Here is a 24,539-nt window from a genome sequence, read left to right as displayed (position 1 = left end):
GCTTTTAAGATTCCTAAATTAAAGTACATGTACCGTCCCTGGCAAATTTTTTAAAAGTGAATTATTCAGATTCAATACAATAGACCCTTGTGGTCTGCCCTTTCTCCGGACCCCGCGCATAGCGGGAGCTTAGTATATCGGGGTGCCCTTTAATTAGAGTTGGTGAGTGAAGGAGAGACTTGGTGTAACTGGTAAAGTTGTTGTCATATGACCAGAAAGTCACAGGTTCGAGCCGTGGAAATAACCTCTTGCAAAAATGTAGGGTAAAATTGTGCACAATAAACCCTTGTAGTCCGGTCCTTCTCTGGATCCCGCGCATAACGGAAGCTTAGTGCGCCGGGTTGTCCTTCAACCAGAGTTGGTGAGTATTATTGCAGGGAAATATTTCAATTTGAAAATGAATTCTTCTTCATAACTTGCCTTATTACTTATAAACTGCATACAAATTTATTTCTTTGTTTCCTTTTCCTTTTTTAATATTTCAAAAAAAAATTATAATCTCTACTTAATCGAATAAATATTGTAAGTCTACGCACTTAAAAGAAAGTGTGTCGTGTCCACACTCTTTGTCACATCAGTATTCCGGGGTGAAGGCTTTCACTAACTGCAGGTTTAGTTGTCATGGCCTTATTTTCCCTTTCCCTTCCTCAGGGGCTATTAAATTCTCCTGAACTTTTCATGTTTTTTTTTTTTTTTTTGAATCTCCTTGATAATAATCTTGCCTCTGCCACTGTCCTTTCTTGATCCCCTATGTACTAGAAATTAAGTTAATAATAACGAGGGTTCATTAGCGAGGCAGGATTGGGGGGGGGGGGGGGTTATTTGAATTGGGAATATAACAAAGCAATGATGGATTGATCAAAGGAAAATAACAGATGATCCATAAATGGATTCTAAATTGGGTAGATCTTTAAAGTATACTAAAAGATAGTTTCATGGTCTATTGAAATTTAAAATAGAAGAAGAAATTATTTTGATAAGATTCAAACGTACACTAGTCTATATATGTAATAAGATCACGTTAATTGTAAACTCGCTAACTTTAAATTTTGAATTTGCCTTTATTTCCGTCGATGAGAGCTCTAAATTTAAAAATAGTACATGTAGCACCAGGAAAACTTAAAGAATGTCAATTAAGCACAAGTACTTATTGAAGTATTTAACTATGAATTTTATGAGTACAGGGAGAAGCAATGCAGTTACTTTATGAGCTGTATTTCCCACCTGATGAAAATGACATCTTCTTCACCAAACTTATTTGAGAAACTTGCACTCAACTCCTCCCAACTTAGGGAATTCCAACTTTCACCCATGAACTTGCATTTATTATTTCATTACGTACTTGTAAAGTTTGAAATTGACGTCATTTTTACATTTTAACAAACCAAGGACCCCCAAATTAGAAAGAAGCTGTGATTATTAATCCACTTATTATAAAAAATTACATGTGATTATCTTTTAGCTGATCTGGTTGGATAAAGAATTATACTATCATTACATAAATGTTAAACTCTAATTTTTTAAACTTTTGAAGTTCTTGTCAAAGTCGAAAATCAATATATTTTGAGAAATCCATCCAAAATATGGGTTGATCCATCCTTTGAGTTAATTCCTCGGGAGAAATTCAAAAATAGCTAGATTTACAAGTGTTCAGTTTCAAAGGTAATAGAAAAAAGAAATTTAACCACTTTTCATGTAAAGATAAATTTGAACGAAAATATTGTTCAAAATTCGGAAAAATACTCCAGTATAATATACCGGTCCAACATAATATACTGAGGTTTGGAGCACCGGTGCTCCAGTCTCCAGTATATTATACTCGACCAGCAAAGTATACCGGTCCAGCATAATATACTGGAAGTTCATACACAGGTGCACCGAACTCCAGTATATTATGCTGGACCGGTCTCTGTTGCAGCAAAATAGTGGCTATTTTTCATTGACTTGGCAAACGCTGACTATTTTTGAATGATCAGTCCGAAAACTGGCTAGACCGTGCTATTTTAACTAATTCCTTCTGTCTGATCCAAATCTTTGCAAAATAGAGTCCATTATTATATTTTTCCCAAGATTAGATTGAACAGATTATCCTCCAACTGGATCCTCCTGTCATTGACCTAAATGCCAACTTTCTCGGCAAAATCCACCGCCCAACTAAAGAATTTTCCTTTCTTAATGTTGAACATTTTTTAAACGGAAGAGGACCAAAAATACCCCCTAACGTATTGAAAATGGTTTTAAAATGCCCTTTGTTAATCTTTTGGTCTAAATATACCCCTAACGTATTGAAAATGGCTCAAAAATACCCTTAACGTTTTATTCTTGGCTCACATATACCCTTGAATCTAAAAATACCCCTAATATTGAAAATGGCTCAAAAATACCCTTAACGTTTTATTTTTGGCTCACATATACCCTTGAAACTAACAAAACATGGATGGTAAATTTTTGGCTCACCTTCCATCAATATACCATATATTTCCTTATATGTATTTTATACCACATATATAAATTATATATATACATCATAACACGCGTAAACAAATAAAATATCCCATACATATTCTTTAAAGTTGTGCATTTTATAAATTATATATACCATTATTATATAATTTATCACATATACTATTATAATAGAAAATATATAAGAACTATCGGTCGAAGTTATAACATGTTAAAATAAGGGAGCGGTTCCGCTCCATTACAATTTGTTCCATTAGATGTCAGTATAGCTTTGAATAAGTAACATATGTCTTTGTTAATTTTTAAAGGATGAGATTTTTTTAATTTATTAATTCTCTATTATTATGGTTAAGTTTCTATTAATAAACAAAAAAAAATGTATGAATGACACCATTCATGTTTTGTTAGTTTCAAGGGTATATGTTATAACTTCGACCGGTGATTCTTATATATTTTCTATTTTAATAGTATATGTGATAAATTATAGTATAATAGTGATATATATAAAGTATAAAATACACAACTTTAAGGAATATGTATGGGATATTTTGTTTGTTTACATGTATTATGATGTATATATATAATTTATATATGTGGTATAAAATACATATAAAAAAATATATGATATATTGATGGAAGGTGAACCAAAAATTTACCATTCATGTTTTGTTAGTTTCAAGGGTATATGTGAGCCAAAAATAAAACACTAAGGGTATATGTGAGCCATTTTCAATACGTTAGGGATATTTTAGACCGAAAGGTTAACCGAGGGCATTTTTGAGCCATTTTCAATACATTAGGGGTATTTTTGGCCCTTTTCCATTTTTTTAATTGTATGCATGCATGTGCAAATAGACAATGCAACAATAATATTTTATCATTTAAAAATAAAATTAATAGATCATTAATTTGTTTAGTTCCTCATTTATTTTGATGTATCAAGCTACAAAGTCAAAGCTGGTTAAGTACTATAATCATGAGGCCCCGGCTTCAATTCTCACTAAAATGTGAGTTTATGTTCAACTTCTATATTGATATTCCATATTATCAAAAGTCGGATGAGAATTTAAATTTTATGAGTTCGAAGTTTTACCACAACGGCCTCAAATGCTATATTCTTAACATAAGATGAACTCCACAAAATATAACATTAAAGTGTGTTCTTCAATTAGTTTCCTTAGTATTGATGTCCTTTTTTTTAATTTCTTATTTTGTGGATTATATGAAAATTAATTTTTCCTCCACATATGATGCCTTTTTATGCTTGCTTTGAGCCTAAATCTACCTAGGGGCAAGGCTGCGTACGCATTATTCTTCCTAGTCTCTAGATCCATTTGTGAGAATATACTGAGTATGTTATTGTTGTTGTTCTGTCGATTGTGTTCTTGTGTGATAATATTCCTTTAAGATGATTTCTTAATTTTGGTTGCTTATAGTTGTGATGAGTGTTTCATCTTCTAGTTATAATCGTGCTAATATGAATTCTTGAGACAAATATTTGTTCTCATTATATTTGTTAATAATGAAAAAAATGCTAACATACCTAAAAATGCTATCTAATAGTTACAATTACGTACATCTTGCATCTCTTATTTTAATACAATCAAAGACCTCTTTTTTTAAGTGTTTTGTTTTTCATCCAGTGTCGATAACTGTATTGGGGCTCCGATTAATCCGGATTCGCGTCATGTAAGACTTATTAAAGGGGCTGTATTTTCTATCAGATTTTTTTAAATTTTCAGAACTCGAACTTGAAATCTTTTATTAAGGATGGAGAAATTCATTTCATCACAGTTCGTAATAACTTCCAAAAAATTTAGAGAAAAAGAAAAACATGAAGTTTCTTAGAAGCAAGAAAGAAAATGAAAGAGAATGGCTAATTGAAGTCTCCAAGGGGTATAGGAACATTAAGATAACAGCCAAACTCAAAGCTCTCTATCAAGTATTAATCATTCTATACCTTCGAAAATCAACGTCAACTCAAAATCAATTATCGCTATACTACAAAATCGCAATTATCATCTCTATCATACTTATTTGTACGAGGTGTTTATAATAATCTTATTAATATATGATATTATAAAATTATTTTATATTATAAATATTCTAGGCAAATAAATTTTAATCGTTCCTAACTGCATGAGACTATAAATTGAATTAAAGAATTGAGTAATAGAAAATATGGCTGAGTTAGGAAAGTAGTCATCACAGCTGGAAAAATATTATGCTATATATTCCCCCGGATTTTTATCACATCGTTTTGTAAATAATTTTGTAATATTAGCATCATTAAATGAATTATACTTAGTTTTATACAAAATTGACTATTTTTTTTAGTTAATTTTATTTTTGAGAAAAACGTATAATAGTCTATCTCCTTTTTTTTAACCCCTCTCCAGGGTGACTCGAATCCAGGACCTAACGGCCGTGGGTGGAGGTGCTTTTACCAACTGAGCAAGTCTCACTTGTCTAATAATCTATCTCTTGAATGTTATTTTTGACATTTTGGAATACATATGACAATTTAATTTTAAATCCGGGGAATTTTTCGTTCCATTTAATAGGTGAAAAAGGTATTATTTATTAAACTCTAAAGATGAATGGGATTAAATGAAGTTTACTCTCCATATATTTCAATTTATGTGGCATACATTCACTTCTAGTATATCTAAAAAAGAATGTCATACTTTCTTATTTAGAAATAATTTAATTTTGAAGTTCCCACTTTTGCCCTTAATGAGATAAACTATAGCCAGACAAATATTTTTGATTTGTTTTAGAGCATAAATTTAAAAAATTTCTTGCTTTTTAAATTTCGTGTCAAATCAAACACCGCTCGTAAATTGAGACGGAAGAAATACTAATAAAGCTACTATCGTTTATAAAAGAAAAAAGAAAAAAAAAAGAAGAAAATGAAAGAGAATCTAACGTAGCACAAGAATACGACAAAGTAAGGGCGGCTGAAAGGAGAACAAGTGTAGTTTGGTTAGAGATATTCTACAAACAGTATGGACCCACAAACCAAAAGGAAAAGATAATGGAATTTTGCCAACCAGCAATATTAATGGTTCTTATACCTTCAAACTTCTTTTCAAATATAACCAAATTCTCACTTGAATTGTATTCTCTTTGTTACCTAAAATTGTTTTCTCTTAGAAACCTGTGTTGTCTTCCTTTGAAACTCGAACTGCTTTTCTTGTTCTCTAGGTGGATGCCTAATTACCAATATTTTAATTGTATTTCTTCCCTCTGAAACTTGAATTGTTTTTCAGGTGGGCTCCAAATTTTGCGGGCAAGTCTTAAATGATATATCGGACCTATACCGGCCTCCGGAATCAACATACGAGCCTGATACCCATGGAATCAATCATTAATTAGTTTTTTTAAATCTTTAAAACTTCAGATTAACAATTTCTGATAAAAAATTAGGCAGAGCATCGCGTTTGCTTGGAGAGCGACGCGTTTGCATAGAGTTATTTCTGGAGCCAGCAAAATTTGTTCTTCGCGATCGCGATGGTCTTTCCGCGATCGCGATTAAGGAAAATCGCCTGGGCAGAATGTATATAAAGCCATCTTCGCGATTTTTAGGTCATTTCTTATCATTAACTTCTTTTGGAGTAACAGTAAAATTATTTCTGTATGAATTATAGGTTATGAGTTAGAATCATAAAATCAGTCACTGATACTTGTACTCTGATAGACTGCCTACATCACAATTTTTGAGAGTTCGACTCTTCCTCGAAACTCGCATGAAGTGAAATACTTCGTGCACCGGCCAACCTCTTTTGGATGGTAGACATGAATAGTGGGAGAAGAAACAGTACAAGAAATAAATCCTGTCTATAAGTAACCTAGATCTCAAGTAATTTCTAATCAAATCATCAAAAGAATAATTACAATATTCGAATTTGAGACCTTTCACTCAACTAAAAGATCCAGAGAACCATGAAATTGAATGAGCGTTGCTTATCAAAATGACCATAGATTCTTCAAGTGGATTTCTTCTTAATACATGTGATATGTGGTTTCTGAGTTGAGAAAGTAAATAAAATAATATTTATATTTAGTTTTATTTATACTTGTTATTCACACACATATTGTATAAGGTTCGAATTATTATCTCGGGTTGTGATGATAACCCGATGATGTATAGATCAGAAGTCCGAGGTTCGGCTCATTGAAGGTCTTGTGTTCGAGTCCCAGTAGGAAGCGCATTCTTTTTAATGAGCCTTATTACACATTCAGATTAGTTGAGTCTTAATGCAAATATCATAGACCGAATAGAAAACTAAATTTTTTAAATAAAAAAAAAAAATCGAACGCACTGAATTTTGTCGAACCCGCAGACTCATAGTTGGATTTGCCACTGTATATATGTGTGGCATCTGTTCATACCTTAATAAGTGACATACTATTTAATAAAAGAAAAATGCTTTATTTGCTGAGTTGAATAGGTCATACCACTTTGAATAACATAGGCAATAAGGGAATCAAAATTCATATTTATTCCCCAGGTGTCAATTGAGTGTTAAAAAGAAAAAGAAAAAGAAAGAATAGACATACCACTTAATTTAATCATTCATGTTACCAGGAGATAATTAAACAAATGACCCTGAAGACTCCTGAGTTCCTCTAAAACAAAAATAAAAGAAAAGCTAAAAGATGACATTCGGATGCACAAGTATCCCGTATTCACGCGGCTCCGGGAAAAGGCTGCATCCCAAGGGGTGTGATAAGACAACCCACCCTAATACAAGCATTAGTGGCTGCTTCCACGGTCCAAATCCTGCAAGATCCGGGAAAGGGCCACACCCCAAAGGGTGTGATATAGACAGCATACCCTTATGCAAAAATTAATGATTGCTTCCACAGCTTGAATCCGTGAATCCGTAACCTATATCACACGGACACAACTTCATCCGTGAATCCGTAACCTATATCACACGGACACAACTTCACCGCTGCTCCAAGACTCCTGAAAATAAAGAAAAGCTAATCGATAATAAATCTTCTGAAAACATGGAGTTGCATTCCTTGACTTAAACAACAAAAGACTATTCAAAAATATCAACACACTACTTCCCAACTAGTAACTATCAAAAATTAATAATTCATTTGACAAATCACTGCCTCCATTGTTGACTATAGTTCTATTAGCTGAAAGCCATAGCCTATATAAGGTAATAGCAAAAGTACTACTAGGTACTGATTGATCAGCCTAACTTGAAATCACACACTCAATTCTGCACCAAAGGAATTCAAGAAAACATGTAGAGGCTCAATATGAGTAGCAACTGAAAAGATATATTGAAATATAACCTCAACTCATTGAAGAGTATATAGAACAAAATCCCAAAGAAATCTTATTGTAAAAAATATAAGAATATGAAAAAATTACATTGAGTTATAACAAATGCTTCTTTCTTCAATCACTTAATTGTTGAAACAATGTGATCAGTCATCCTTCCTACTCATTTCTTTCCCCATGGGACAGGGGTTTTCTTGCTGTTATCTTGAAACTAATGGCTAAAATATATCCAATATATCGATAAGAATTCGAAAAGAATTAACTTTGGAGCAATTGCATGGCAGAGAATAAGGTTACGCCACTATCCGCTCCTGGTCTATGTACATTTGTTCCAGCCATGGTGGAATGGTGTCGCGAACACTGCCGCGCTTCTGCTCTGAGCTATATAGCCCGGTACCAGTGGAGGACACATCTTTGACCAAGGAATGAACCCACGAGACGTCTGGCTCATTGACTTGAGATGGTGTGATTGGTGATCTTGTTGGAGCAGCATTTCCACCGCGAAAACCAAAAGATTGAGATCTCTTGAGCTTGTTCGTGTCCTCGCTATTGAAGCCCCACTCCAGTTTCCCAGTCGGGGAGCCCCAATCCGACATATTAGATGACATCAAAGGTGGTGAATTAGCAATGCCATTGGGGCCAGAGCGATGGCCAATTCCACTGCGATCTATAAAACTCTGGCTGCGTTGCTTTGCAAAAGCAGCAGACCTGGAGTTCATGACAGCTGCAGCCACTGCTGCTGAAGAGTCGAATCCATACGTTGAAGGCTTTCTCAAGGGAGATGATGATTGAGACATGTTAGAATAGCTTCCTTGAAATTGGTTCATGTTTTGCCGCATCTGAAGCCCGGTTGGAGATTGCAGCTGGGAGGTGTTACTTGTCACCTTAGGTGAGAGACCTTGCATATGAGAAACCGATGGAGAATACAACTGAGAACTGGTGTTTGATGTCATTCTTGGAGATAGGCCCTGCAATTGGGACAACAATTGAGAATCCATGGATCCAAAAACATCATCAAGATTAGTAGGCTTCAAATCCCCCATCCTGTTATCGTTCTTCCAATAGGATGGGGAAGAGAGACCAGCCATCTCATCGATCAATTGCTGCCTTAGTTGCTGCTGCGTGCGGATGCTTTCCAAGCCAAGCATTTCCATATCCAAGTCCAAGTCTCGGGCGTTCAGAGACGTCTTTAGCCTACTACCAGGAAGCTGTAGTGCAGGCGGGGTGAGATTCACCTTGCCCTGCCACATGTTTCCGCCCATTGGAGACGAACACGTAGCAGCAGGAGACATCGGAGGTGTTGAAGTAGTAGTAGTAGTAGGCAGCATCATGGAAGACGAACCGAGCGCCAGAGGACTCAATGTTGACATGTCCATAGAACTGACTGGAGTCGCCTTTGGAGAAGGAATAGCTGAACCAGTGGATGCATATAACGGGCGTAGCTCTTCCTGCTTGTGAGCAAAGAAGCAAACTTTCCTCGAGCACCCAGTCTCATCCTTGCAGAGACGGGTTCTATATTGGGCAGGATGAAGCCATGACTCAAATACACCATGAGCATACTCACAAGAATCGCCCTTTGCACAAGCACCTTTCTTGAACTCAGGACACGGGACACAAGTATAGTTATACTTTCTAGGGTCACGCCTCCTGGCGTTCTCCCCTGGATGAACGAAAGGGCATTCCGTCCAGTCATGAGAATAAGCCCTAGAACAAGGCTTAACCTTGAAACAATACATCCTGAAATCATCACTCCCATAAATCCCATCGTTAATATCCGGCAAGGAAGTATCAATCGGGTATTCCTTCTTCTCGCTTCCTTCTTTTGTCGTCTGAATCACTGCTTTTCCTTCTTCTTCCTCCAGCTCAGCAAGCTCAGCCAAGCTACCATTCAACAACAGCTCGAGCGATTTCCTTTTCGAATTCCTCAACCACTTAGGATAAGAAGCAATCACATCACATGGCCTGTTTCCACTTGAATCACAAGCATTAACATCTGCAGAAGCATCAACCAAGATCTTGACAACCTCAATCGACGATTCAGATCCACCAGCTGCAGCACAGTGAAGAGCAGTTGCACCATCAGATCCACAAGCTCTGTTGACATCAACTTTCCCAGTTCCAATAATAAACCTCAAAATCTCAATACTTCCATACATAGAAGCAATCATTAAAGGAGTTCTCTCCTCAAACCCCATCTTTTTCGAACCGAATTTTCTACCATACCAAAAGCTTAACTCATCAATCCCACAACCCTTTTCCACTTCACATATGAATCCAGTAAGATCATCTGAAGCTGACAATTCAAGCAATTTAGAGCAATTTTTACTAACCCCATCTTTCTTATCCATGTTTAAATCAAAAGGACAAACTTTACTCTTTGAACCACTGCACATCAATTCCTGCAAGTCATAAAAAAACTCCTATATTTAGATTTGGCACTAAATAAATACCCATATAAAATCTCAAATACCAAAAGTAACAAACTGTATATATCTACCAAAAGTAATAACTTTTCAAGTAATTAAAATTGTTCCTAGATTCAGATTTGCTACTAAACTAAACCCATATAAAATCACAAATTTAACAAACCATACATCTAGAGAAATACTGAATCAAGAATGTAACTTTTTTTATTAATTCAATCAACCCATCAATTATTTTAAAAGAAAACCTTCAAAACAAGAAACCTCAAGTGAACTATTTTAAAGTTTCAACTAGATCAAGAAAGTACATACAACTAAGTCAATAAAAATTGAAACTTCATCATATTTTTCCAAAAGACTTCATACCCATCATCAGTATTTACATAAAAGAACCAAAACCCATACTAGAAAATTCTAAATAAAATAAAAAAGAGACAAAACCCATAGTAGAAAATTCTAAATAAAAAATAAGAGCAATAAATAGTGAAAATAAATAGTACCTTAGAGATGGATAAAGTTTGTTTGTTGTAGAAAGTTGAAGAAATATAAGGGTGTATTGAATTATTTGAAAGAATGAGTTGTTATGTTTGAGTTTTTTGTGTGAAGAGAAGACTGAAGGGGTTGAGAGGTATATATGAGTCAGAGGAAAAGAGAGGAAGGAAGGAGGAAAGTGAGACTTTTCTTCTTTCTTGGTGTGTTCTTTTTTAATTTTCTTCATTGGTTTATTGGTCAAAGTCAAAACTTCAAATATGGTCCACTATAATACATACCACTTGTGTGTCTTACTGGTTTCCACCTAAATTCAAATGCAAATTTAGATGAAATTCAAATGGAAAGGCAAATGCAAATGAAATGAAAATGAAATGCAAAATGATAAGGAGTAATAGTAGTGTAGTGTTTGGCAATAGGCATACTATTCTACCCTCAATGAGAAACTTTTATAACCATACAAATATTTTGGACCCCTTTTTGATTTGTTTAGGACCACAAATTTCAAAAGTTTTCATTTTTTCTTAAACTCCGTGTCCAGTCAAACAGGTTCACATAAATTGAAACGGAGGGAGATGTAGTAAGAAATTTATTAATTTTTATTTTATTTTATGTGGTAATATTTTTCTTTTCGATCAGTTCTAAAAAGAATTACAGCCTTCTAATTTTAAAAATAAATTTTAAAAACTCGTAATAAGAATATTTATAGCCAACATAATTATTTATAACTTATTTAAATTACAAGTTTCCATTTTTTTAAATTTCTTTCTTAAACTCTATGGGTTTGTTGTTATTGTCCCGAATATAAGTAAGGTCTGCGTATATCTTCCTAAATTTCACTTGTGGAATTATACTGTATTTATTATTATTATTATTGTTATTGTTGCTTGTAGATTCCATATTTATTCGCATTTTGCTACATAAAATTAGAGTTGTGTTTGGACATGAATATAAATTTGGGTTGTTTTTTAATTTTTGTGAGTGACCTGAATGAAATTTTGAAAAATGACTTTTTGGAGTTTTTTAAATTTTTGAAAAATTCCAAAATTTATCTTCAAGTGAAAATTAAAAATTTTATGGTCAAACAGTGATTTCAACAAAAAAAATCTTATGTCCAAACGGGCTCTTCAAATCATTAATTTGCCTATGGGTGCATCTAATATTTATACAAATAAATGCGAAATAAATACTTTTTATACCACACATTTAATATTTAATTATAGATAAATAATAAGTATTCTTATTTCAATTTATATATATTAAAATTAAGTTATTTAGCTTCATATAAATATTGAGTGTGACAAGTAGTTACCACATAATTATTATCGACTGAGTTTTTGACTAAGATTGAAATTTTCAGCGCGTCTTAAGTGGGACCCAAATACACGTCAGAGCTCCAATATCATTAGACCGCCTCAACGGGTTTGTCCTGTCACGTGTGGGTATTTCTTTCTGAAGTGTTTTCTGAGAAATGGCAGACGCGCCCCGCGACTCAGCTCTCAATTGTTTTCTTTTATCAATTCCTTACATCTGTTTTCCACTTTTGTCATACTTGGTCCTCTATGGGCCAATCCATTTGACTCAGATGTCACAAATCAAAATGCCATATTTTTACGTTAAATTAAGAGATTATCTTATCTAAAATCTAAAATAAGAATTGAGAGTATCTGCTCCCTTAATTTCTTGCAAAAATGAGGGCGTCATTTGGATATACATGATTGAAAGAGGAGGCTACTCCAATATCCAGTGTTGTTGTTACAACCAGCCTCCTGGAAACAGTCTCTCTGCCCCTCGGGGTAGAGGTAAGGTCTGCGTACATATTACCCTTCTCATACCCCACTTGTGGGATTACACTGGGTTGTTGTTGTTGTTGTTGTTGTTACAAGCAGAAGCAAAACCAAAATTTAAAGTTTATGAGTTTAAGATTCTATGCTAGTATTTGAACATAAATTTGATTTTAGAACTTGAAAAAAGAAATTTTGAGGTTATGTTGAAAAATAATTTTTGAAAATTAAAGTTGTGTTTAGACATGCATTTTATTTGAAAAAAAACTAAAGTTTTGTGCGTGAAAGACAAAATTTCATCCAAAACTGTCCTAAACTAGTTTTGGGGAACTTGAAAATTCTTGAATTTTTTTCCCCCAAAACATGATCATATTTCATAAACAAATAATGTTTTCAATATATTTTTTTTTTGAAAAATTAAAACCAAAATATATGGCCAAACGAAAGCTTATCTTTAAGTTACCGAATTTTAAATTAGTAATAATTTATACATATTCAATATATTTCTTAAGTCAAATATATTGTTTGAACTAAAACTATTGATTTCAGCCGAATCAGTACATTCTACGGTCATCCCCAGCAACAAAATAAAAAGTAAGAAATTATTTGTATTCGAGATTTATATCCAATCAAATAATCAACACTCCTATAAAAAGTTATAAACAAAAGTGATAATATATACATTTAATTGGTTAAATGATTAAAACCTTATACAAACATTTAATTTACGTTCATTATTTTGGTGTAAACACCGGGCAAAATAAATATTTATGTACGTAGAATAGTTTGCTTTGACTCTGTTGTAACGAATATCTCGCTAGATTGTATTATGTAAATTTAGAACAACCATTAATTTACTCGTTGTAAGAACGAGCTCCTATATACAGGAAAGTTTGAATTCAGTGACGTTGTATTTGAGTTCGAAAAGATCCATTTTAGACCAATTCGAAGGGCTTAGAAAAGTCAAAACTCCGAAGATCAAGTGTCAAAGAGTTGTTAACACCTGAGACTGGGCAATCAAATTGTGCTTTTTATGATCGAGGCTTGATATCGACTCACAGGTTTAGGGGTGACAAACGGGTGGGTCGGGTCGGATATGAGCGGGTAAAAACGAGTAATTCAAAAAATGAATAAATTATCCGACCCGACCCGTTTGCCATCTTATGCGAATCCCCGAAAACCGGTGACAGGTTATGGTTACTGTAGATAATTAGCCTCTGCTAAGGAGAAACTCGTAAATCTCCTAAACTAGTATTTACTGTTAAATACTTCAATTACCATAATATCCAATTCTATAAGGATATTAACTTTAACCTACAATTTTAAGGTATCAGTGTCGCCAAAAGTTGAGATGAATAAGATCTTTCTACTCTTAACTAAAGCCTAATAACTTTTGAGATTCGAGCCCTGAGACAAAAAAGTTTTTTTGATAAAGAGTGTTTTTTCTTTTAAGGTATACCATGTGAATCTGGATTAATCGAACGTCGAGAACAACTATATATCGCATATTAACGGGAAACCAAAAAGGTGAATATTAAAAGTTATATATTCTAGTTACCAACTGAACACCAAAGGATGTGGTGCAGTGGATGAGACTGCTCTTCCTTTAACCAGAGGTCTCGAGTTCGAGCCCTGGGTATGAAAAAATCCTTGATAGGGAGCGCTTCCTTTCGAATGGGGCCCTACGCGGTACGAATCCGGATATAATCGGGCTCCAATGCAGGTACCGAACACCAAATGGGAAATCAAAAAAGGTTGACGTGTTACCAACAAACAACTGGGCTGTGGGTGGGCTTTATGCGCGTGGGGTTGGACAGCACCTTGTACCGGGAATAACCAGGTAAAATAACCCAAGATGAGTTGAAAAGTCTTAACACTTTCCGCGTAATGTTCTGCAATGTTTCCTTTATATTGGCACTGTCCAAGTAAGTAGGGGCGGTGCGGTGCTAGCGTACGAAAATAGGGATTCGGTTTATTCAATAGTTTTGATTCAAAACTTAAAAAATTTATTAAATATATATTTCAATTTTGTGAATTTATTTTCTTTTTAGTCCGTGACAAAAGGAATAATTTATTTCCTTATTTGAAAATAATTTATCTTTATGTAATGATTTATAGCCATACAAAATATACGTGTTTCATTTTACATTACAAGTTCAAAAGTTTTCTCCCTTTTCTTAAACTCTGTGTCTAGTCAAATAAGTTTACATAAATTAAAACATAAGGAATATAAATTATTAATTTAGAATCCAATCACTTAAAAATATTAGAATCCCGAACTTAAGCTTCAAATTATAATTCCGCTTTTGCAAGTAGGTTTACCTGAGTTGGAGCACATAGACTTGCACCAAATGCTGTAATTTTAACCTGACTTCTCATTTTGTTATTTCTAATACCTCAATCACTAGGACATCATCCTTTGGGACAAAAACCAATGAGATAAAGGGGCAAGCTTTTGAATTAAATTAGGTAGTAAGTAACTTTCATATGAACCAATTTTCGTTAAAAGGAAAAACCAAACTAAAAGGCGCAAGTATAATAATATCACAATTCACATATTACAGAGGTAAACCTAAACAATAGTTTATAAATTTATTTGACTTAATTTGATTTTTTTTCAACGGCATATGAACCATATTTTATCAGTAAAACAATGAAGACAATAAATGCAAAGTCAGTATACACCGCCGAACTTCATTTAGTTCCAGTAGACTTTTACTTGTTCATAATGAATTTGGTACGTCCCTTAAAAATAATAAATGAAATATATATTTTTATCATAATACACATAATAATAATAATAATAATATTTTAAGAAGTCATGAACAATAGTTTGGGAAATAAATAGTTAATGATAAAGGTAAAACAAGAAAAAATTGATTTTCTCTTAATTTGTTAAAATTGATAAGTAATAATAAAGATTTTGTAGTATAGTTGATAAGTAAAAGTTAACGAAAAGTGTATTTGAGAATTTCCCTAGGTCCCACATAGCACTAGAATAATTTTATTTTAATCACAGAGAGTCAGCATACACTAAGTAGAGAATGAGTTGGATATTGTAGCAATCTTATCTTATAAAAAAATAAATATCACAACAAAAAAGAATTCTCACACGTTTTCAATGCTCACTTTTATAATGTTATTCCCTTGGGACATTCCTATTTCCTTCCATTGTTCCTTTTCATATGTATTCTAAGCTTTCTCATATGTGGTTATTCCATTTATTGTTTAATTAGGGTCAAACGATAATTATATCCGACAATGCTAAATATTATTTAAACATTTAAGTAAATTATATTGTTATATAAAGAAAATTGGAAGAATAAGTGGAACCAACATAAGCCAAACCATGGTTCTGATTGGTTACCTGAGTTATTTTCTCGAAACAAAAATTATTTGAATAGTGAACTGGTTAACTGACCAAAATAGTTATTGACTATTTATGTAATGATATTTTTCCACCTTAGATGAGCTGTTGACTCCATGAAACCAATTTGCAGGCATTCAAGTATTATTGGATTTATCCATAAAATAATTTGTATTATCATTAAATTCAAGACAAATTAATCCAAATATATATTACAGACAAATATAATTGTATTAATTATTTAAGTTCAATAAACATAAATATGATTAAAAGTTCATTCAGTAAGATAGTCAATTTAGTTGGCTACAATTGATGAGCTCACTGTAATAAGTTCGACGTGTAGTTGATATCATCTTATCCTAAATACTAAAATTCGTGTCATGTGTCAAGTGATGTGGCGCACAAGTCAATTGAACGAGTCAATAGAATTATAGCACATGTCAAATGACATAATATACCAAGTAAATAAAAAAGTTAAATGAAAGTGAGCAATGCAAGTGACATGTTCTCCCTAATCGAAAATGGCATTGTCACCGCTTAAACAATATTCATACTTCTTCTATTTCGTGATGATAATCTAGAAAATTGAGGAAATAACATAACAATTATTATTAAAACAAGATTTGATAATTCAGAAGAATAATGATGATATTACAAAGTAAAAATTGCATAGGGCGTCCTATTTGGTCGCCCCCATTTAACCTATACCCCACTTTTTAAAAAAGTTTTAACTTGCACCCACAGTTTAAACAACTTCAGACATCTTTCTCCTCCTCCTTCTCCTCCTTCGTTTTCTGAATGTTGAAGATTGGGATATTGTTATGCATTCTAGCCTGATGATTCATATATATCTGCTTGTCCCATTATATTCAGTTTGGTCTTATCCACAATAATTTAACCTCTTAGATATTTTAGCCTTACATGCACATTGGTTTTTGGTCCTAATTTATCTGTAGTAACTTGTTTTCATGTTAAAAATATTTTTTATGCTTTAATCTTTGAAATTAACAGCATCAATCGCTGCTAATCATGATCTATTAAATTCATTGTTGTTTTAGAACTCCAGGAACTAAGAATGCTGAAGTTCAACAAATATAAATAAAAACTTCAGCTCCTAGAATGCTGAAATTCAGCAAATACAAAACAAACTTCAGCCCTGAAGTTCATCACAAACAGATCAAAGCTTCAGCTAAAATATGCTGAAGTTCAGCAAATACGGAACAAAGCTTCGGCTAAAACATGCTGAAGTTCAGCAAATACAGAAGAAAGTTTCAGCTACTAGAATGCTGAAGTTCAGCAATTACAAACAAAAATTTAGCCAACACATGCTGATGTTTTATTGAACTGAAGTTTGCCATTTGCACTATGAACTGAAGTTTGCGTGATTGCCTTTGCAAGTCAGGCCAAATGCTACACTTCAGGCAAAAAATTTTGCTACTTCAAGACCGTATGCCTGAAGTTACGCAAAAAGTGGGTACACTTGCAAATTTTTTTTTCAAAGCGGGTATAAGTGAAAACGTGACCCAAAAAGCGGGTATAGATGCAAATGCCCCTATTACAAACTGTGAGACGATGGTTAATGGACTCACTACCATTGAAATGACACTAGGTAGCCACTCCAAAGGTTTTAGGAATTAGTCGGTGCGTCCTGAGTTTCAATTTTCTAGTTCAAATTTCCAGGAATTTTTTTTCTGAATTATACTAAAATTAAATTTTTTAGTTTAAAAATTCAAGACAAAATAAGTATTTACTAATCTCTAACTAGCATCCCTGAAATGGGCTATCTGTACACTTGTCCCATCAAAATTATATCCGCATTACATAAAAAATTGTAACTTTACTCACTTTGGGACATACTTTTTGATATTTGGTTCATTTGATTAAGAATGAGGTATACAGTGTATACGATAAAACTTTATTTTTTAAAAAATAATATGAAGCCATGAAGCGTTATATGAAATATACGCACTTCTTTTAAAACCTCCAACATTTGGATCCCATTTGACAGGTATACTTTGAGCGAGATGAGTTTCATTTGAGGTTCTTAAAACCATATGAAATACAACATTATATAACAGAGATAACCTAATTTGTTTCAGCGTTTGAAAATGTTTTAAAATTTGTGACATTTGATTTGGAGATATTTTGAAAGTTAAGTAGAGAATTCAATTTACCATCTATGAGCAAGTTTGTTAACACCAAATTATGAAGTTTTAAGTTCGAGTTGGACACTAACTTGGGGCTCGATTCGTCAAATGCATGATACTTTGTAGGACCTTTATACAAATAGCCGGTCGAATTTATTGTCAACTTTTTTTAGTTGGTATATATAAATTATATACTAATTATATATAATTATAAGAATTTATATACGGATTATACATATTATATATATCTGCCAACCATTTTGAGTTGAAGCGGTTGGGTGGACAGCTATTTAAGTTAATTCTCCATACTTTTGTTTGGGGCAAGTGCACATATAGCCATTCTCAAGGATGCTATTTAGGGATTAACCAGTACTTATTTTTTCCTGAAATTTTAAACTAAAAATCTTAATATTAGAACAACTCAGAATATTTTTGTCCTGAAAAATTAAACCGAAAAGCTAAATTTAGGACGTCCTAGCTAATTACTAAATAGCAGACCTTTAGAGTGGCTACCTGGTGTCATTTCCACCTTTTGTTAGGCCTATCCAGATATGGCTAATGGGCCATTCAGATGCTTCACCTTTTAGCCCGTAATTTCAACACAAACAATCACTCAAATTCAATTCAGTTGAATTACACATTTGACATTTCTTAGCATTCCTTATTAATAATCTTGAGAATTGGGTAAGAGTGAACATTATTTTTTATTAATAACTGTACTAAATTAGAGTTCGCGCGATAAATATACTGTATTAAGTTTTTTGGTCTATTTCGAAAATTTAACTTTAATATAAATAACGTACCTTAATTGTTAGGGATTCCGGGAATATGAAATGATGAGTTTATAAACTTTCTTCTAATTTTAGAACACATAAATTTCCTATTTATGATTTCGGAATTCATTTTTCGAAATTGTAAAAATATTAATAGTCCACTCGGAAGAAAAAGCATAACTTTATTCCTACTTTAGTGAAACTTTGATTTTAGAATCCCACTTCCATTCTCAAAATAAAAACTAAAATAAAAGAAAATGAAAGGGCTCCACTCTTTTCCAGCTCCCACAAAAAACTTGCTAGTATAAATTTTTGTTTTGAAACAAAGAAAAAGAAAATCGAAAGCGGAATGGTCCTTTACATTGCGTCAATAGCCCACTCTCTACCAATCGCGTGCCAAAGAGTCTCTTTATTCTTTTTATTTTTTCTTTATAATGATTATTTGGTAATTGGTATTCAATTGGAACAATGTGGCGTACAAAGTATGTAAACAGTCCACTCTAATGCAAGCAATCGTGATTATTTTCATAGCGCGAACCTGCAATCTATCGGTCATATGGAGACAACTTTACAATTGCTCCTTGTCCTTCAATTCTTTTGTATTCAACTAGCTCGGCTAATTCACATTCACTTATATATTACTGACACGACTAATTCAAATTATTGTTATGTGCCCATTGTTGAATTTGTCAAGATTGATCTGAACTAGTGTGAACATTTGAAATCTTTTTTTTTTTTTGAAGAAATTGGTAGATGCATTTTTCATGCATTTACATTGCATGTTCATACTTAATATGATGTCATGCATGATATTATCAGGGCAATTTCCCTTCTATAAATAGCAAGGGTTTTGTTTATTTGTAAATATCTCTCACTTGCCTTCTTATCTTCTAAGACATTTGAATCTTCTTTCTCTCTTGTAGTATTTCACTTGTATTTTTTAGAGTGAAATAAAATTTGAGTTGATTGTGTCCGAAGACTAGGCAAAAATCATTTTTTGCCGAACCTCGTTAATTTCTGGTGTTCCTTTTATTATCATTTCATTTACTATTTACTAGCTACCTTTAGATATAGTAGTTGTGATTTAATCACTCTCTACATATTTGGCTTCCGCAACAATTGGTATCAGAGCCAATGTTCTATCTTAGTATGCTCTGTGGTTGCAGCATAGTCTGAACTTCCACACCAGAAAATAAGTACTTTGGTGTTCTGTACTGTCAGCAAATAAATAGTATCTGTAGCGAAAATGGGAGATAATAAAATTGAAGAATCTACATCAAGTGTCAATAATACGCTATCATTGACATCTTCGCTTATGACAAGAATTGTGCCAAATGCAAAATTTGTGGTAGAAATTTTGACGGTTCAGGACACTTTGAGATGTGACAAGGCGAGGTTCTAGATATCCTTTTTCAATAAGGGCTAGATCTTGCCATTGAAAAAAGGAAACCAGATGTTATTGGAGAAGAAGATTGGAAAATTATCAACGGTGTTGCTTGCGGTACCATTCGATCCTACCTTACTAGAGAGCAAAAATATCCATACACAAAGAAAACTTCTGCAAGTAAATTATGGAAAACACTGGAGGATAAATTTTTTAAGAAAAACAATCAAAATAAATTGTACATGAAAAAAAGATTGTTTCGCTTCACCTATGTTCTTGGTACCACAATGAATGAACATATCACTAGTTTCAATAAATTAGTCACAGATTTGCAAAATATGGATGCAACATTTGATTATGATGACTTGGCCTTGATGTTGTTGAGATCACTTCCTGATGAGTACGAGCACCTTGAAACTACTCTACTCCATGGAAATGACGAAGTTTCTCTCAGAGAAGTTTACAGCTATGAACAAAGAAAGGGAGAAAACAGAAGGGCGGAGAAGGAGAAACACTGGTTGTGAGGGGCCGTCCTCAAAATCAAACGAGGACAAAGAAGGGAAGATCCAAGTCAAGATCTAGACCCAGCAAAGATGAATGCACTTTTTGTCGAGAAAAAGGGCACTAGAAGAAACATTGTCCGAAGTTGAAGAATAAGGCCAAACGTAACAATGGAAAGGCCATTATGGATTCAAATGTAGTTGATTGTGATGATTCAGACTTCTCATTAGTTACAACAGAGTCATCAACATCATCAGATATATGGTTGATGGATTCGGCTTGTATCTATAATATGTGTCCCAACAGGGACTGGTTCGTGGATTTTCAAGAAGGAGAATATGGAGTCGTCCACATAGCGGATAACAACCTTCTTACCTCATATGGCATTGGTTCAATACGATTAAGGAACCATAATGGAATGATCTGAACATTAACAGGTGTTCAATATGTACCGGGTTTAAAGAAAAATCTCATCTTTGTGGGAGCCCTAGAATCAAAAGGGTTCAAAATCATTACAGAAAATGGAGTGATGAGAATATCCTCTGGTGCACTAGTGGTAATGAAGGCAAATCGGAAGAACAATAACATGTACCACTATCACTGTAGTACAGTTATTGGGACAACAACAATGACATCTAGTGACAACAAAGAGGCAGAAACAATCAGGCTATGGCACATGCGCTTGGGACATGCTGAAGGAAAATCCTTGAAAACTCTATCAGATCAAAGATTGTTAAAAGGAATAAAGACTTGCAACTTGGAGTTTTGCGAGCATTATGTCAAATGAAAACAGATAAGAGTTAAATTTGGTACAGCGATCCATAATACTAAAGGCATTTTGGATTATATACATTCTAATGTTTGGGGTCCTTCCAAAATACCTTCATTGGGCGGGATACACTATTTTATAACCTTTGTTGATGATTTTTCCCGAAGAGTGTGGGTGTATACAATGAAGAGGAAAGATGAAATGTTGGGAATTTTTCTTAAATGGAAGACGATGGTGGAGAATCAAACAGGCAGGAGGATCAAGTGTATTCGCACAGACAATGGAGGTGAATACAAAAATAATCATTTCAATAAGGTCTGTGAAAATAATGGCATCGTCCGACACTTCACTGTCAAACACACACCACAGCAGAATGGAGTGGCAGAACGTACGAACTGGACCTTGCTGAAGAAGGTACGGTGTATGTTGTCCAATGCTGACTTGGGCAAAGATTTTTGGGCTGAGGCAATTACATATGCATGCCACCTCATTAATCGCCTACCATATGTCGCTATTGGAGGCAAGACACCATTTGAAAATTGGTATCGAAAACCTACTGAAGATTATAATTTTTGCATGTATTTGGCTCAATGGCATACTATCATGTAAAAGAATCAAAATTGGATCCGAGAGCGAAGAAAATTATATTCATGGGGATTAGTTCTGGAGTCAAAGGATACCGCTTATGGTGTCTAGAGACATGGAAAATTATATTCAGCAGAGATGTTACCTTTGATGAATCTGCCATAACAAATAAGGTGACAGTTGAAGATGTCAAACAAACTGATGGTGCTTCAAAACGGGTGGAGTTTGCGGGAAAATTAATTTTCCCAACATAGGGAGAAAACGAGGAAACAACAGAAGATTTTCCTCTGGAAGTACAGCAAGTAGAGGGGGAGATTCCAACTCAGGAACTTCAACAACAACTTGAATCAATAGCAACGAGCAAGCTAAAAAGAACAATAAAGAAACATGTTCGTCTCATAGAGACGATGGCTTGTGCAACCTCAATTGTAGCTGATGGTGTTCCTACCACTTATAAAGACGCATTCCAAAGTTCAAAAGAAGATAAGTGGAGGATTGCCATGAATGAAGAAATGCAGTCCCTCCATCATAATCGCACATGGAAATTGGTCAATCTCCCGAAGGGAAAGGAAGCAATTGAGTGAAAATGGGTATTTACAAAGAAAAAATAATTTCCTAACCAAGAAGATGTTCGTTACAAAACAAGATTGGTGGCTAAAGGATACACTCAAAAGGAGGGAATTGATTATAATGAGGTATTTTCTCCAATCGTAAAACACTCCTCCATTAGAGTTTTGTTGGCTTTGGTAGCACAGTTGAATTTGGAACTAGTTTAGTTAGATGTAAAAACTGTATTTTTACATGGAGACTTGGAAGAGGAAATCTATATGACTCAGCGAGAAGGATTCAAATTTGTTGGAAAGGAAAATATTGTGTGCAAACTTGAAAAATCGTTATACGGATTGAAACAATCTTCTAGACAATGGTACAAACAATTTGACAAGTTTATGTTACGGCAGAAGTACAGAAGAAGCAAATACGACCATTGTGTGTATTTGCGCAAGCTTGAAGACGGATCCTTCATATATCTTCTCCTATACGTTGATAACTTCCAAAAGTCAAGAAGAAATTGAGAAGTTGAAGATTCAACTAAGAAAGGAGTTTGAGATGAAGGATTTGGGTGAGGCGAAGAAAATTCTTGGCATGGAGATAAAAAGAGATAGACATTCAAAGAAACTCTATCTATCTCAGAAAGAATACTTGAAGAGAGTAATCGATCGATTTGGCATGAATGACAACACAAAATCAGTTAGCACTCCACTCGCTCCTCATTTTAAGCTTAGTGCTGCTATGTCGCCGAGGAATGAAGCTGAACGAGAGTATATGTCAAGAGTGCCATATGCGAATGCCGCTGGTAGCTTGATGTATGCAATGGTTTGCACATGACCTGATATTTCACATACTATTGGAGTTGTAATCAGGTATATGCATGATCCAGGAAAGGAACATTGGCAAGCTGTGAAATAGATTCTACGGTATATTCGTAATACTGTAGATGTTGGATTGATTTTTGAGCAGGAAGATAGACAGTATCTGGTTGGATATTGTGACTCAGATTATGCGGGTGATTTGGACAAGCGTAAATCAACTACTTATGTTTTCACTTTTGCAAATGCACCAGTTAGTTGGAAGTCTACTTTGCAGTCAACAGTTGCGTTGTCTACTACTGAGACAAAGTACATGGCAATTACGGAGGCTGTAAAGGAAGCAATTTGCTTCAAGGGTTGCTTAGGGAACTTGGTATTGGTCAAGAAAGCATCACACTATTTTGTGATAGTGAGAGTGCTATCCAATTTGCAAAGAACCAAGTTTATCATTCAAGGACGAAGCACATTGATGTTCGATATCACTTCATACGAGATATTATAGAAGACGGTCGAGTCACAGTGCAGAAAAGTCGGACTATAGACAACCCTGCCGATATGCTAACAAAAGTAGTGACTGCGATCAAGTTTCAACATTGTTTGAACTTGATCAACATTGTTGAACTTTGAAGTTGAAGACACAATCAAAATTTATTAGTGAAAGGAAATTGAAAAAGTGGAATCTTGCCAAGGTGTCAAGATTGATACGAACTAGTGTGAACATTTGAACATTTGAAGCTTTTTTTTTTTTTTTTTGAAGAAATTGGTAGATGCATTTTTCATGCATTTACATTGCATGTTCATACTTAATGTGATGTCATGCATGACATTATTATGACAATTTTTCTTCTATAAATAGCAAGGGTTTTGTTCATTTGTAAATATCTCTCACTTGCCTTCTTATCTCCTAAGACATTTGAATCTTCTTTCTCTCTTGTAGTATTTCACTTGTATTTTTTGAGTGAAATAAATTTTGAGTTGATTGTGTCCGAGGACTAGGCCAAAATAAAATTTTGCCAAACCTCGTTAATTTCTGGTATTCCTTTTATTATCATCCCATTTACTATTTATTAGCTACCTTTAGATATAGTAGTTGTGATTTAATCACTCTCTATATATTCGGTTTCCGCAACACCCATAAATTTTTTCATTCTCAAATCTCAGACTTGAACATTTAAGCTA

The 24,539-nt window shown here is 33.8% G+C and overlaps 1 protein-coding gene across 1 annotated transcript; it reads right to left on the bottom strand.

Moving 5' to 3' along the window:
* Window positions 1-7,803: 7,803 nt before the first annotated feature.
* Window positions 7,804-10,801, bottom strand: LOC104250193 (zinc finger CCCH domain-containing protein 29-like). Its single transcript, XM_009806763.2, has 2 exons — window positions 10,695-10,801; window positions 7,804-10,170 (listed from the first exon to the last, which is right to left on the bottom strand). Exon 2 carries the CDS (start codon window positions 10,162-10,164, stop codon window positions 8,065-8,067), a length of 2,100 nt encoding a protein of 699 aa, XP_009805065.1. The 5' UTR covers window positions 10,165-10,170; window positions 10,695-10,801; the 3' UTR covers window positions 7,804-8,064.
* Window positions 10,802-24,539: the final 13,738 nt, after the last annotated feature.

The sequence above is a fragment of the Nicotiana sylvestris genome, chromosome 5 (genome assembly GCF_000393655.2).
Source record: "Nicotiana sylvestris chromosome 5, ASM39365v2, whole genome shotgun sequence".
Classification (NCBI taxonomy): domain Eukaryota; kingdom Viridiplantae; phylum Streptophyta; class Magnoliopsida; order Solanales; family Solanaceae; genus Nicotiana; species Nicotiana sylvestris.
This window is presented reverse-complemented; position numbering and strand designations above follow the sequence as displayed.

Coding starts and splice junctions, on each gene's coding strand:
- LOC104250193 (XM_009806763.2), bottom strand. CDS start 10,164: ATGTGCAGTGGTTCAAAGAGTAAAGTTTGTCCTTTTGATTTAAACATG.